This window comes from Bubalus bubalis, chromosome X, assembly GCF_019923935.1.
Source record: "Bubalus bubalis isolate 160015118507 breed Murrah chromosome X, NDDB_SH_1, whole genome shotgun sequence".
Taxonomy (NCBI): domain Eukaryota; kingdom Metazoa; phylum Chordata; class Mammalia; order Artiodactyla; family Bovidae; genus Bubalus; species Bubalus bubalis.
In genome coordinates, this window is record NC_059181.1 from 26,268,763 (window position 1) to 26,281,164 (window position 12,402).

Below are 12,402 nucleotides of genomic sequence, written 5' to 3' on the forward strand. Positions count from 1 at the left end.
CCAGATAGACAAGCAGGGTTTCCGAAAGCCCCATAGGGCGAGAGAATGAGAAACGAGACGCAAGAATTCAGAGAAAAGCGAGGATCAGCGGACCAACATCGCTCCAAGGTGAAGGTGCTGAAACTGAATCCAAGTCAGCTTTATTATACTTTCAGCCGTGAATGAAAAAATATGCAGGGAGTTAAACTATAACTCATGTGGCTTTCAGGGGCAAAGAACAAAATGATCATTAACCATTAATTAGCAAACAGTAATCAATAACAAATCAGTAACTAAGACTAATATTTTTATCTATAGATTTTCCACCAGATACATAAAACATGTGACTCTGAGACGCCAGTTGAGAAACAGTCTGGGGTTGGTTTTCTGACCCCAGGATCATATCTTGTTTTCAAGATTATGAACTGTTCCCTCTGAACTTGTTCCAAGAGTCTCATGCCTTATAGCATCCAGTTTATCAATAATTATAAATTTCTTTTGTGGCCCTTGCCAGGGCCTGCTTTTCTTTTATTCTTCCTGTCTCCTACAGTGTTGGGACTACCTGACAGGTCTGCCAGTTGTAAAGACTTTCTTTCCAGGGGTTCCATTTGTGCTCTTGAAATTATACTTCCTGGGTGGGAACCAGGCACTAACATGCCCCTCTCCTGCATCTTCGGGTGGTAAGCTTTCAGCATCCTGGATCCTCCAACAGTCAAAGAGGCAAGCACATCCATAAAAGGCCCCCAGCTTTGCCTGTTATCTCAACTGCTTTAGGGCAAGGACATCTGGGTTCTTATCTAGGGACCCATTCTAGTTACCGCAGTGCTTCCTGGGATGGGACAAAGGGGGACAGGGTCAGTGACTTGCCACAAATCTTCAGTGTCCTCCCACCTTCCCTCCTTTTCTAATTTAAGTCCCACCCTTCATTACTGACATCTCCCACTCCTTTGTTAACACTTCAGACATCATTCCACTAGAGTGTCTTCATTGCTTATTTCAGTTGTGTCTTAGTAAGGCAGGATACATATACATAGACTTGTCTGCTAACCAGAAATGAACTCATTAGATTTTAATGCATCATAGAATATAGATCATTAATTTATGGGCATAACTTCTTTTTTTTTTTACTTAAAATTTTTTTTTTCTTTTTTAATTTTATTTTTAAACTTTACATAATTGTATTAGTTTTGTGATGTAACTACTTATAACTGGCTTCATACTCCCCCTTCTTAGAAATGATTATACTGCTCCTGATGATGATAACGAGTTTTGAAAGTTATTTATTGAGTACTAAATATTTTCTGGGTAATTTATGTATAGTTTCTAATTTTTAAGGCAAATTGGAGAGATTGTGGTTGAAAGAAAAAACAAGTAAATTGTCTAAGGTCCCAGAACTAGTAAGCATCAGAATCTGCATTGTCATCAAGGGCTGTCTAAATATAAAGCTTTTGCTTTATCTGTTATATCACCCCACTTTGTTGGTGAGTTTAGAAAGTCACTAAGCCATAAAAATGACTGGAAGTCATATATCTAAAGTCAAAACCTTGACAAATTCAGGGCACCTCTTCAAATATGCTCACCTGAATTTCATTTTAAGTACAAGGCCATTCCACACTGTTTCTTCTTTTTATAAACAATCTACTTAAGGGGCCTATTAAAATTACTTCTAAAAAACTTAAAGATGAAAGTAAACATTTTTGACATGGTATCCTCTCACACAAGCTATCTATAGAGACTGAACATTTTGGTCAATTTTTCACTCAGTGTGCAGACAGTAAGGATTGCTCTTCTGTGTTTTGTTACCCTCTTAAATGTTCCCTTAATAGTAGGTTTTGCCATCTGATGGGCAATTCGCCTTTGCACCATTTTTCTTGTCATGTTGTTTCCCTAACATTAAGTTGCTGAGACTAGAAAAGGGCTCACAGAGGTTACACAGAGAGAATGCCTGTCTTTTTTTCTTTTCTTCTTTTCCCCTTGTTTTTATTTTTACTTTTTATTAACCTCCCATTATGGCCAGCTGAAGGGAAGAGAATAAGCAGAGAAAGCAGCAAAGAATTGTTATTCTCTGTCTGGTTGTAAATATCTGTTCTGCTAAGGAAATGGAACTTCTCCCACCAAAACAGAGTTAAGGATATTTTTTCAAACAAAAGCTTATGCATGCATGCAAATGTGTGTACTATGGAGAACATTCCCATGACAGTCTAGTGGGAAGGAAAACACAAAATGCTCTTCAAACAAACTTCCTTTTTTGACATGCACTCACAATCTGAATCATCCCATTACAACATTTAAATAGCTTGGCTTGAGAGATGTGAAAATGAAGTTTCCCTATTGTGTCACATCCTTAGTCATGTCAGATTATATCTTCTGATGTCATGTCCATACTTCAGCAGCTTTTATATATGATGATTAAATCAGTATTTGTTATTTTAGGAATACCCTCTTTTTGTAACTAACAACAATCTCTCAGTTTTGAATAAGATGCATCCCCTGTTGGCACTTTAAAATGGTCTCTTTTATTTTTGGAATTACAGGGTCACTTTTTAATTACTGAATTGTATAGTTCAGCATAAATATCAGCAAATGGTATAAAACAAGTACAGTGGTATTTTTAATACAAGATAAATATCTGTCTTCTGGAAAACTATACTTCATATCTACAAAGACAGATCATCTTGTACAAACAATGGTCATAATAAAAATTAACTCTAAAATCTTCAAATAGGAGAAATGGCTTCAAGCAATTCCAGGGAAATTGGACCCAGTTTACACCCCACTCTAAAACAAAACAAAACAAAACAAAACAAAAAACCTCTTTGTTACATCTTACTGTTAGAAATTCACTTGCAATCACTTCTTTAATAAAGCACCTTTCATGTTACACCCATTCATTTACAGAAAAAACTTAAAGTATTTGGTGTGTAATCTAACACTTAAGTAACTTTTTCTTAAAAAACTGTGCAAAATGGTTTCTAGATATTAAGTGCCACATCATTCAGCACTATTTTTTGGTATGTTAGTCTTTGTAAGTTACACTTTAAAAGTTACCAGTGGTTGGGAGTCTGCCTTGCAATGCACAGACACCAGTTTGATCCCTCATCCAGGAAGATTCCACATACCTCAGAGCAGCTAAGCCCGTGAGCCACAACTACAGAGCCTGCAGGCCCCAGAGCCCGTGCTCTGTAACAAGAGGCCACCGCAGTGAGAAGCCTGTGCACTGCAGCCTCTGCTTACTTCAACAAAAGAAAGCAAGTGCAGTGACAACGACCCAGAGCAGTCAACAAATATAAATAAATACTCTTTTTAAAAAAGTTACTTACTGCTCTGAAGACAGACACAAGTTTATTCATGAATCAGGAAATGACCTCCAAGTATCTTTCACAATTTAGGCAGCTGAAAGCATTTGTTTTTTCTAACCAATCCCAAGGTCTTTTAGAATACTACTGGACCAATTCTTTGCATCCCATCTAACCAGACAAAAAATTATAGTAACAACTGAACATTTTGAATCCATCTTCCTTTATTTTCATGAAAATACACACCAAAAGTCACTTCCTTCCAGTTACTCATAAGACTAAATTTTTGTCAAATCTTCACAGAAAAGTGAATAGCTTTACTTTTTATTACAGTTGACTCTATTTTCCACATAAACATACACTTTTATTTCAAGGAAGGAACTGAAAAAAGAAAACCATAGCCAGAACTATTGGGCAAATGATGTTACAAACTTTGCAACTGCACTGTTATTAGCTATGTCTGGTATACACTTTTGAAACAGAACTACATTAATATTAGATTATCAACCCTGAAATCCTTTTTTTTTACAAAACTAAAATCTGTTAGATGATAATAACAATGAACATCTTTGCTATTTATTAAATACATGTGTTTAAATATGGAAGCTTTGGATTCAGACTCTTCAGCTAATGTTACACAATTTTACCAGAATTTAGTAATGTCATGGGTTTTCCATAAAGACTTTATGGGCTAAGATGTGGTCTTTTGCTGGGAGGTGTTTCATCTTCCTCTTCTTCTTCATCATCTGAATAATCCACTAAGCAAATCACTCTTGTGGGGTTTGGGTTACTTGTTTCATCAGCAGCATCAGCAGAATGAGATGAAGTACATTTAAAGTCGCCAAAAGATGTTTTGGAGGGAAGATCTACCTTGTCTTCATTTTCTTTTGTTTTTTCAATCTCAAAATCACTTTCCGGTGGTGACTTAACTGCTTCTTTCTTTATATTTTCATCAATACTCCTTTCCTCCTCAATCTCAAAATCGCTTTCCGGTGGTGACTTAACTGCTTCTTTCTTTACATTTTCATCAATACTCCTTTCCTCCTCCTCCTCCAAGACACTGGAACCTCTGCAAAATACTTTACTATACAGTACAGAACATAAATTCTTCGTTAATTGATTTGTCAGCTCTTTCTCTTGCTCATATTTCACCTTCAATCCTTTGAATGTCTGAACATATTCAATTGACTTAAGCTTTGCATAAAACTTTTCAACTATATGGGCAACAAGAGATTTGATATTTTCCATTCTTATGTAGTCAAACAGCTCAACAATAGCTGAATTCAACATGTTGTACCGAGTTCCATTCTCTAGAAGAGCATTTACAACTGGCTCAAAAAAATTTCCCTTGATGATGTAACAATTTAAAAGTTCATCTCTAAGGCCAACTATCCTTCTCATAAAACGAATAGCACACAAGATTAGAAAAGTGTGCTTGGAATTTATCACGATCACGACTTTTCTTAGCAAGTCTTTGTTCAAAATACATTTTTTCATGTAATATGTATGATGTTGCACACAAAATGAAAGCAGATCTAAAATTAAGGCAAGCAGCTGTGCTGTGCGGTAATTATTGAGACAGTTTTTGTTGTTTTCGTCAGATCCAACTATATTATCCTTGTCACGTATATATGCTTTAGTAGTTGACAAAAGTGGTGCAATGAAGTTATTCATAGAATGTTTACAAAAGAAACGTAGAAATTCACTTCTTTCACAGTGACTAGATGCTGTCACCATGTTGTTTGGATCAAGCAGGGCACGAAGAACTCCCATTAAATGACCAGCACTTCCTAGCTCAGGGTCAGGATCACAGAATATTTGTTCAATTACTAAATTAATGAAAAGGATGCCTTCACTTTCCCGGTCTTCTATTATAAATTCTCGAATCCTGGATGGACTATACTCTACTAGATAAGTAAATATATCAGTAGCAGCTGACTTTATTTGCAAGTCATTTATACCCATTGAAATTTTAAGAGCAGGAAGAATTCCCAGTTGTGTCAGTGTTTTGAATAGTGCATTCCTGTTTGCAGAGTGTAATGTCTGAGAAAATGCACAGAATTCCTTGAAAAAAAATAACAGCTCACGCCGTGTATCATCATCTGTGGTCGTATCCCTTAACTGTGCAAAAACGGTAGACAAAAACTCATCATTTTCCTGCAGCATATTGACTATATCACTCTTGTTTAATAAAATAAAATCTGTAAGAGTAGAAAGAAAATTCTCTTCAAATATAGATGGGATAGGAAAAAGGATGTCCTGAATGTACTGTACCCTGTATGTCTGATGTATTTTTTGCAGAAGTGCCTGGTCTATTATTGGTATAACTTCCTTGAATTTCACTTTTTGGGTTAAGAATTCTCTATGCCTTTTTGGCTGAGCCAAGGCAGGGTCATATTCAAGGCATCCTACCACATCCATGATATACTTATCAGAAAAGAGGATCTCAAGCAGAGATGCCTGGTTGAGAAATAACATCCCTTTAACAATGTCATGCAGATTCTGTAAGCCTTCAGTATCCTCTAGGTCCTCACACATGTGGAACAACTGCAGTAATTTTTGAATAAAGTCCTCATTTCCCATTAACAGAGCCAACCTTTCCTTATGCGGAGGTGAGGTGAGAACTGAGGCAACTAAGTGAGCAATCTGGTCAAGCTTACCGAGTTCACAGTTAGGCAGTTCAAGCACGTCATCTGTCATGTCATCCAATGTCTCGTCTTCGGATTCAACTAAGGGGTCTTGTGTGATATCAGTAGATGGGTCTTTACCTTGAACCTGGCAGATGGCTTTCCATATCTCGTGACAACTTGCTGCGTCCGGGAAACTCATTGCCATACCGTGGTTCTCAGATTCAGACCAAACAATTAATGTCCCTTGTCGTCTCTGATAGGGCGTGTCTGGATCTATCTTTGACTCTAAGATCTGTATGCCGTCAGGTTCAGATCGAACTAGCAGACAGATGCCCTGATGGCGTTCCACAGCAGAGACATGTCCCTTGCCTAGAGTTTCCCATTGTTGGTCATCATTCAGGAAGTAGACTTTCACTATCTTCTGCTCGTCCGCCATGGCGACCTCCTCTCTTCACCCTGGCCCCGGTCTCAGCAGGTGATTGTGTCTCGAGAGAGCTCAGGGTTAACGGCAGCTGGCGTTGGGGCCCCAACAACGGTGGCCGCTGAGGTAGCTAGCTGGTTGGAAAAATGGCGAGAAAACATGGCGGATTAAGTTGAGGCCACAGGAATTCTGGTGGCCCCTCAAATCAATAAGGCTTCCCCATAGTTTCACTACTCACTACCATCCCTTGCTCCCCTCCTTCCACTCTGCCCCTGCCCCCATAACGCTTTCTTAACGTGAAATAAAGTGAGCCTCTGAGCCTGCTCGTGGCCATCTATGACAGCCTTGATAATTATGACTCCCCCAGGATTCTACTCCAAAGGAATGTTCTATTCTTGTTAATGCCACCAAGCCTACCTATGGAGGATTAGGAAGGCGAGAAAAGGGCACTATTCTTTCCATAAAAGGTTCTGTCCTCCATTAACATTTTCACTCATCATGTGTGTGGGGACAAAAAAAAGCTTAATCACTTATATCCCAACCAAGTCAATATCTAACACTCAGTGTCAAGAAAACACACGTTTCCCCCCCCCCCCATAGGCGGTACGCCCCCTCCTGGTGGTACTCCTCCTCTCCTCACAGGTGGTACATCCCCTCCCCTCATAGGTGGTATGTCCCCTCTCCTCCAAGGTGGTACGCCCTCTATGCCCCCTCCCCTCAAAGGTGGTATGCCCCCTCTCCTCATAGGTGGTTTGGTGCTCAGTTGCTCAGTTGTGTCAGAGTCTTTGCAATCCTATGGACTATAGCCCACCAAGCTCCTCTGTCCATGGGATTCTCCAGGCAAGAATACTGGAGTGGGTTGCCATACCCTTGTCCAGGGAATCTTTCCAACCTAGGGATTGAACCCCTGTCTCTTACACCTCCTGCATTGTCAGGCGGGCTCTTTACCACTAGAGCCACCTAGGAAGTCCAGCCAATGTCAGTATCACTCAATTATCCATCCTTGAAAGAGAAAGTAAAGTCGCTTAGTCCTGTCGGACTCTTTGCAACCCCATGGACTATAACCTACCAGGTTCCTCTGTCCATGGGATTTTCTAGCCAAGAATTCTAGAGTGGGTTGCCATTTCCTTCTCCAGGAGATCTTCCCAACCCAGGGATTGAACCCCAGTCTCCCGCATTGTAGGCAGAAGCTTTACTGTCTGAGCCACCAGGGAAGTCCTACCAATCCTTGGGAGAGGCTATTGTTCCAAGAGGGAGTTGGCAACTAATTCCTTTACCCTGTTCAGTTCAGCCTAAAACTCTTATCTTTTAGCACAACAAGGAAAAAACTTCCTCAAATTTTCCCAATCTATAACCACACTACTTATTCTTAGGCAAAGAGTGGGCCAGTGGGAAACTGAGTTGAAGTTAGCCAGAAGGAGTAGCAAACACCACAAATCAATTGTTCTTATTTTCTTAACAATTATGGTAATAATAACAACCACAATAACTAAATAACAATACTTGATGCTTATTATTATTATAAAGAAAGGCAATAACAATTGATCAAGTACTTTAGTGATTATTATATTCAAATACTGTAACAAGAACATTTATGTATTTCTTATTTAATTTTAATAATAACCCAGTTAAATAGGAGTACTAAGTGTCCTTTTGAGACCAGGAAACAAATTTAGAGAAATTAACTTGCCAAAGATTGTATGGCTAATAAGTTGAGGAGGTCTGAACACATCTTTCTGGTTGAAATATTGGTTTTCTCAGCCATTGAACTATGCTATCCCCTGCTTTTCTTGGCCTTCATTACACTTTATTTTACACTCCTTCCATCTATATAATTTGTAATCAACATAAAATTATCAAGAGAAGATGAAAGGCACGCACTTCCTCCTTTAGATTCACATCTGTGTATAGCCAATGGAAAATAGAAGCTTGTATATGGCAACTGTTAAATATAATTTTAATAGTAACCAAGTTGATTTTTGATGTAGCAGCAACTTCTGCAGTTTTCTTAAAAAAATTTTTTTTTCCCCTAAAACATTAACCCTGTTATTGCAAAGGAGAAACTGAGAATTGGACCATATCAAGCATATTTGTAACTGAAGAGTCCTATTTGTAACAATCACTTCATTTTACATATTAATAGCATTGGAGATGTGTGACAATTCTCAAGTAGAGCATAGAAATACTCTTCCACACACCTCTCTTGCAATGTAGCCTCCAAGAGATTACTGTACAAGAATATTCCCTGGAAGAGTACAGCTGGGGCTCTTGGGGGACTGAATACAAATGACAATCATTTCATGAGAAAATTCAAATCACTGCCAGGATACTGCTGCTTTAGAAACATTTATAAATTATGAATAATACTTAAATATAAGAATTCAAAAATGACTAATACAAAATTGACATGTGTACTAGTTAAAAATTCCTCCTGCCTTATTTCAATAAAAGAGAATATGCAAATATATAACAACAACAATGGTGCTGGACCATACTAATGGTCCAGTTTATTTTCACTGTTGTGGTTAATATTAAAGTGGTTATATTAAAGTTTCTCTCAGAATCAATTATAATACTGGCAACTGTCTGAATATGCCCTCAGGTTCCATTCTCTGAGAGATATTCAGCACAAATCTATGTGTTCTCACAATTTTATTACAGGAAGTTTCCCTTAGGACAATTAAGGTCCCTTTATCTTCCCTGGTAGCTCAGATGGTAAAGTGTCTGCCTGTAATGTGGGAGACCCAGGTTCAATCCCTGGGTCCGGAAGATCCTCTAGAGAAGGAAATGGCAATCCACTCTAGTACTCTTGCCTGGAAAATCCCATGGATGGAGGAGCACGGTAGGCTACATTCCATGGGGTCGCAAAGAGTGGGACAAGACTGAGTGATGTCACTTTCACTTTCTATCTTAATTAGCTTAACTAGAATCTCTTTACAATCTAAAAGAGCATGGAGGAGAATGGGATGACAGAGGATGAGATAGTGGGATGACAGAGGATGAGATAGTTGGATGGCATCACTGACTCAATGGACATGAATTTGAGCAAGCTTCCAGAGTTGGTGATGGACAGGGAAGCCTTGCATGCAGCAGTCCACGGGATCCGACAAAGAGTTGGACACAGCCTACCAACTGAACAAGAAGTGTGATTACTAGGCATAGCAAACCACTTTCTGTGGTATCTTGAAGAAACTTACTGCTTTTCTGTTTATGATCAATTTGAACTCTATCCTGGTCAAATGAATTGAGTAAAACCGAGGGTGTAAATCCCCTGCTATCCTACTCGTTTTCCTTTTTCCCTCCCATTTTGTCTTCTTGCTTCCTCCAGAACAATAAAAGGTGCACACTTCCAACGTCTGTCTCCTCCTTACCTGTTTCATGTTTTTGTAAAATGTGGAAAATAATTGTACCTATTTTACAACACTACTGTGAGGACTGAGATAATGCATAATAAAGTGCTTAGTAAAGTGAAAAAAATAAATAAATAAAAGAGCATGAAGTTTAAATGTCTTACTGCTGTTTCCGCAGTTGATTCTTTCAGTTCCTGTCTTATTTGGTTTGGGAGGTAGAATAATGCCCTTGAATGACAATCCACTCTAGTATTTTTGCCTGGAGAATTCCATGGACAGAGAAGCCTGGTGGGCTTCAGTCCATGGGACTGAAAAAAGTCAGACATGACTGAGCAACTGACACTCACTTGCTTCAGTAGTTCTAGCTATTTAAGGTTGTTATTATTTTTCTGTGTGTGTTTTGTTCTTTTACAGAGAGAAAGGTAATGTGAATAAACAAATGTCAGATTCTAGAATCTGTGTAAGTTCCTTTTATAGTTATTATTTATCTTTTATTTAATCCTCATACAATAATGGCCTGAAGAAGGTACCATTACTACCATATTAGGGAGAGAAAAAAACTTGTAACTACAAAACTGAATCAAAGATTTAGTTCAAACCTCTACAATAAATGATGATGCTAGGATTTGAAAGTATAGTTCTGACCCTCCACTTTACTATTCCCAATATGCAATGCTTTCTCTTAGGCTATGCCTAAATTGTCATAGCAGATGTTTATAATGTGGAGGAAGAATGTCACCTGCCCTATCACTAACCAAAGGATGTTGTGGCCTTTATGCCAGCAGCCTCCACAGTCACCCCTAACTGTGCACCCTGAGGGGATTCAGGATGGAGAAAAATAGGAAACGTTGCATATACCTGAGGTGCATATCAAAGGAATGATTTCAATGAGCCCAGACTTTTGCATCTTCCCCTACACAGAAAAGTGCTAAATTCCTTAACTGGAGATGTCTGGTTTTCTTTAATTAACAGTAATCTTTTGATGTTCTGACTCCCTGGTTTTTGTTACAAAATTGTATATCCTGGCTCCTCCCTTATCTGCAAACAGGTTTCTTAGGAGACAGGTAACATTCGTTCTCTGGTATTTCCATCTCTTTAAGAATTTTACGCTTTGTTGTGATCCACACAGTCAAAGGCTTTAGCATAGTCAATGAAGCAGAAGTTGATGTTTTTCTGGAATTCTCTTGCTTTTTTGATAATCCAACGGATGTTGGCAATTTGATCTCTGGTTCCTCTGTCTTTTCTAAATCCAGCTTGTGAAGTTCTTGGTTCATGTACTGTTGAAGCCTAGCTTGAAGGATTTTGAGCATCATCTTGCTAACATGTGAAGTGAGTTCAACTGTGCGGTAGTTTGAACAATCTTTGGCATTGCCTTTCTTTGGGATTGAAATGAAAACTGACTTTTTCACTCCTGTAGCCACTGCTGAGTTTTCCAAATTTGCTGGCATGTTGAGTGCAGCACTTTAACAGCATCATCTTTTAGGATCTGAAATAGCTCAGCTGGAATTCTATCACCTCCACTAGCTTTGTTCATAGTGAGGCTTCCTCAGCCCCACTTGACTTCACACTCAAGGATGCCTGGCTCTAGGTAAGTGACCACATCATTGTGGTTATCTGGGTCATTAAGACCTTATTTGTATACTTTGTGTATTCTTGCCACCTTTTCTTAATCTCTTCTGCTTCTGTTAGGTCCTTGCTGTTTCTGGCCTTTATTGTGCCATCTTTGCATGAAATATTCCCTTGGTATCTCCAATTTTCTTGAATAGATTTCTAGTCTTTCCCATTCTGTTGTTTTCCTCTATTTCTTTCTATTGTTCCTTTAAGAAGGCTTTCTTATCTCCCCTTGCCATTCTCTGGAACTCTGCATTCAGATGGGTGTTATCTTTCCCTTTCTCCTTTGCCCTTCACTTCTCTTCTTTTCTCAGCTATTTGTAAGGTCTTCTCAGACAACCACTTTGCCTCCTTGCATTTCTTTTTCTTGAGGATGGTTTTGGTCACTGCCTCTTGTATAATGTTACAAACCTCCATCCATAGCTCTTCAGGCACTCTGTCTACCTGATCTAATCCCTTGAATCTATTTGTCACCTCCACTGTATAATCATAAGGGATCTGATTTAGATCATACCTGAATGGTCTAGTGGTTTTCCCTACTTTCTTCAATTTAAGCCTGAATTTTGCAATAAGGAGTTCATGATATGAGACACAGTCAGATCCTGGTCTTGTTTTTGCTGACTGTATAGAGCTTCTCCATCGTTGGCTGCACAGAACATAATCTGATTTTGGTACTGACCATCTTGGTGATGTCCATGTGTAGACTCATCTCTTGTGTTGTTAGGACAGGATGTTTGCTATGACCAGTGCATTCTCTTGGCAAAGTTAGTCATACATTTCTGAATTTTAGTTATTGGCGACTCAAACCACATGTATACATATAGAACACTTAGATATCTAAATATTCTATCTATAAGAGGAGAGAATATTTCATAGTGGGCAGAGCAGGGTTTTTTTTCTTTAATTTTATGAAATAGCATTCAAATACAAGTATTCAAAGTATGCCCAAGTCCACTCTAAAATTTTCAACTTCAAAACATTAGTGAAGAACACATGCATGTTCTCTACAACTTCTCCAGGTAACTTATTTAGTGGAATGTTGCCTTTTTGGCCACCATCATTTCTGATTTGGAAATCTGTAACAATTTTCTCCCCTAGCTTCTGTTTTTTCTCCC

General features: G+C 38.6%; 1 protein-coding gene across 1 annotated transcript; it reads right to left on the reverse strand.

Annotated features, from left to right (window-relative positions):
- Positions 1 to 3,479: 3,479 nt before the first annotated feature.
- On the reverse strand, positions 3,480 to 6,569 carry LOC102409479 (serine/threonine-protein phosphatase 4 regulatory subunit 3B-like). Its single transcript, XM_044937009.1, has one exon. The coding sequence runs from the start codon at positions 6,339 to 6,341 to the stop codon at positions 3,960 to 3,962; it is 2,382 nt and encodes a 793-aa protein (XP_044792944.1). The 5' UTR covers positions 6,342 to 6,569; the 3' UTR covers positions 3,480 to 3,959.
- Positions 6,570 to 12,402: the final 5,833 nt, after the last annotated feature.

Coding starts and splice junctions, on each gene's coding strand:
- LOC102409479 (XM_044937009.1), bottom strand. CDS start 6,341: ATGGCGGACGAGCAGAAGATAGTGAAAGTCTACTTCCTGAATGATGAC.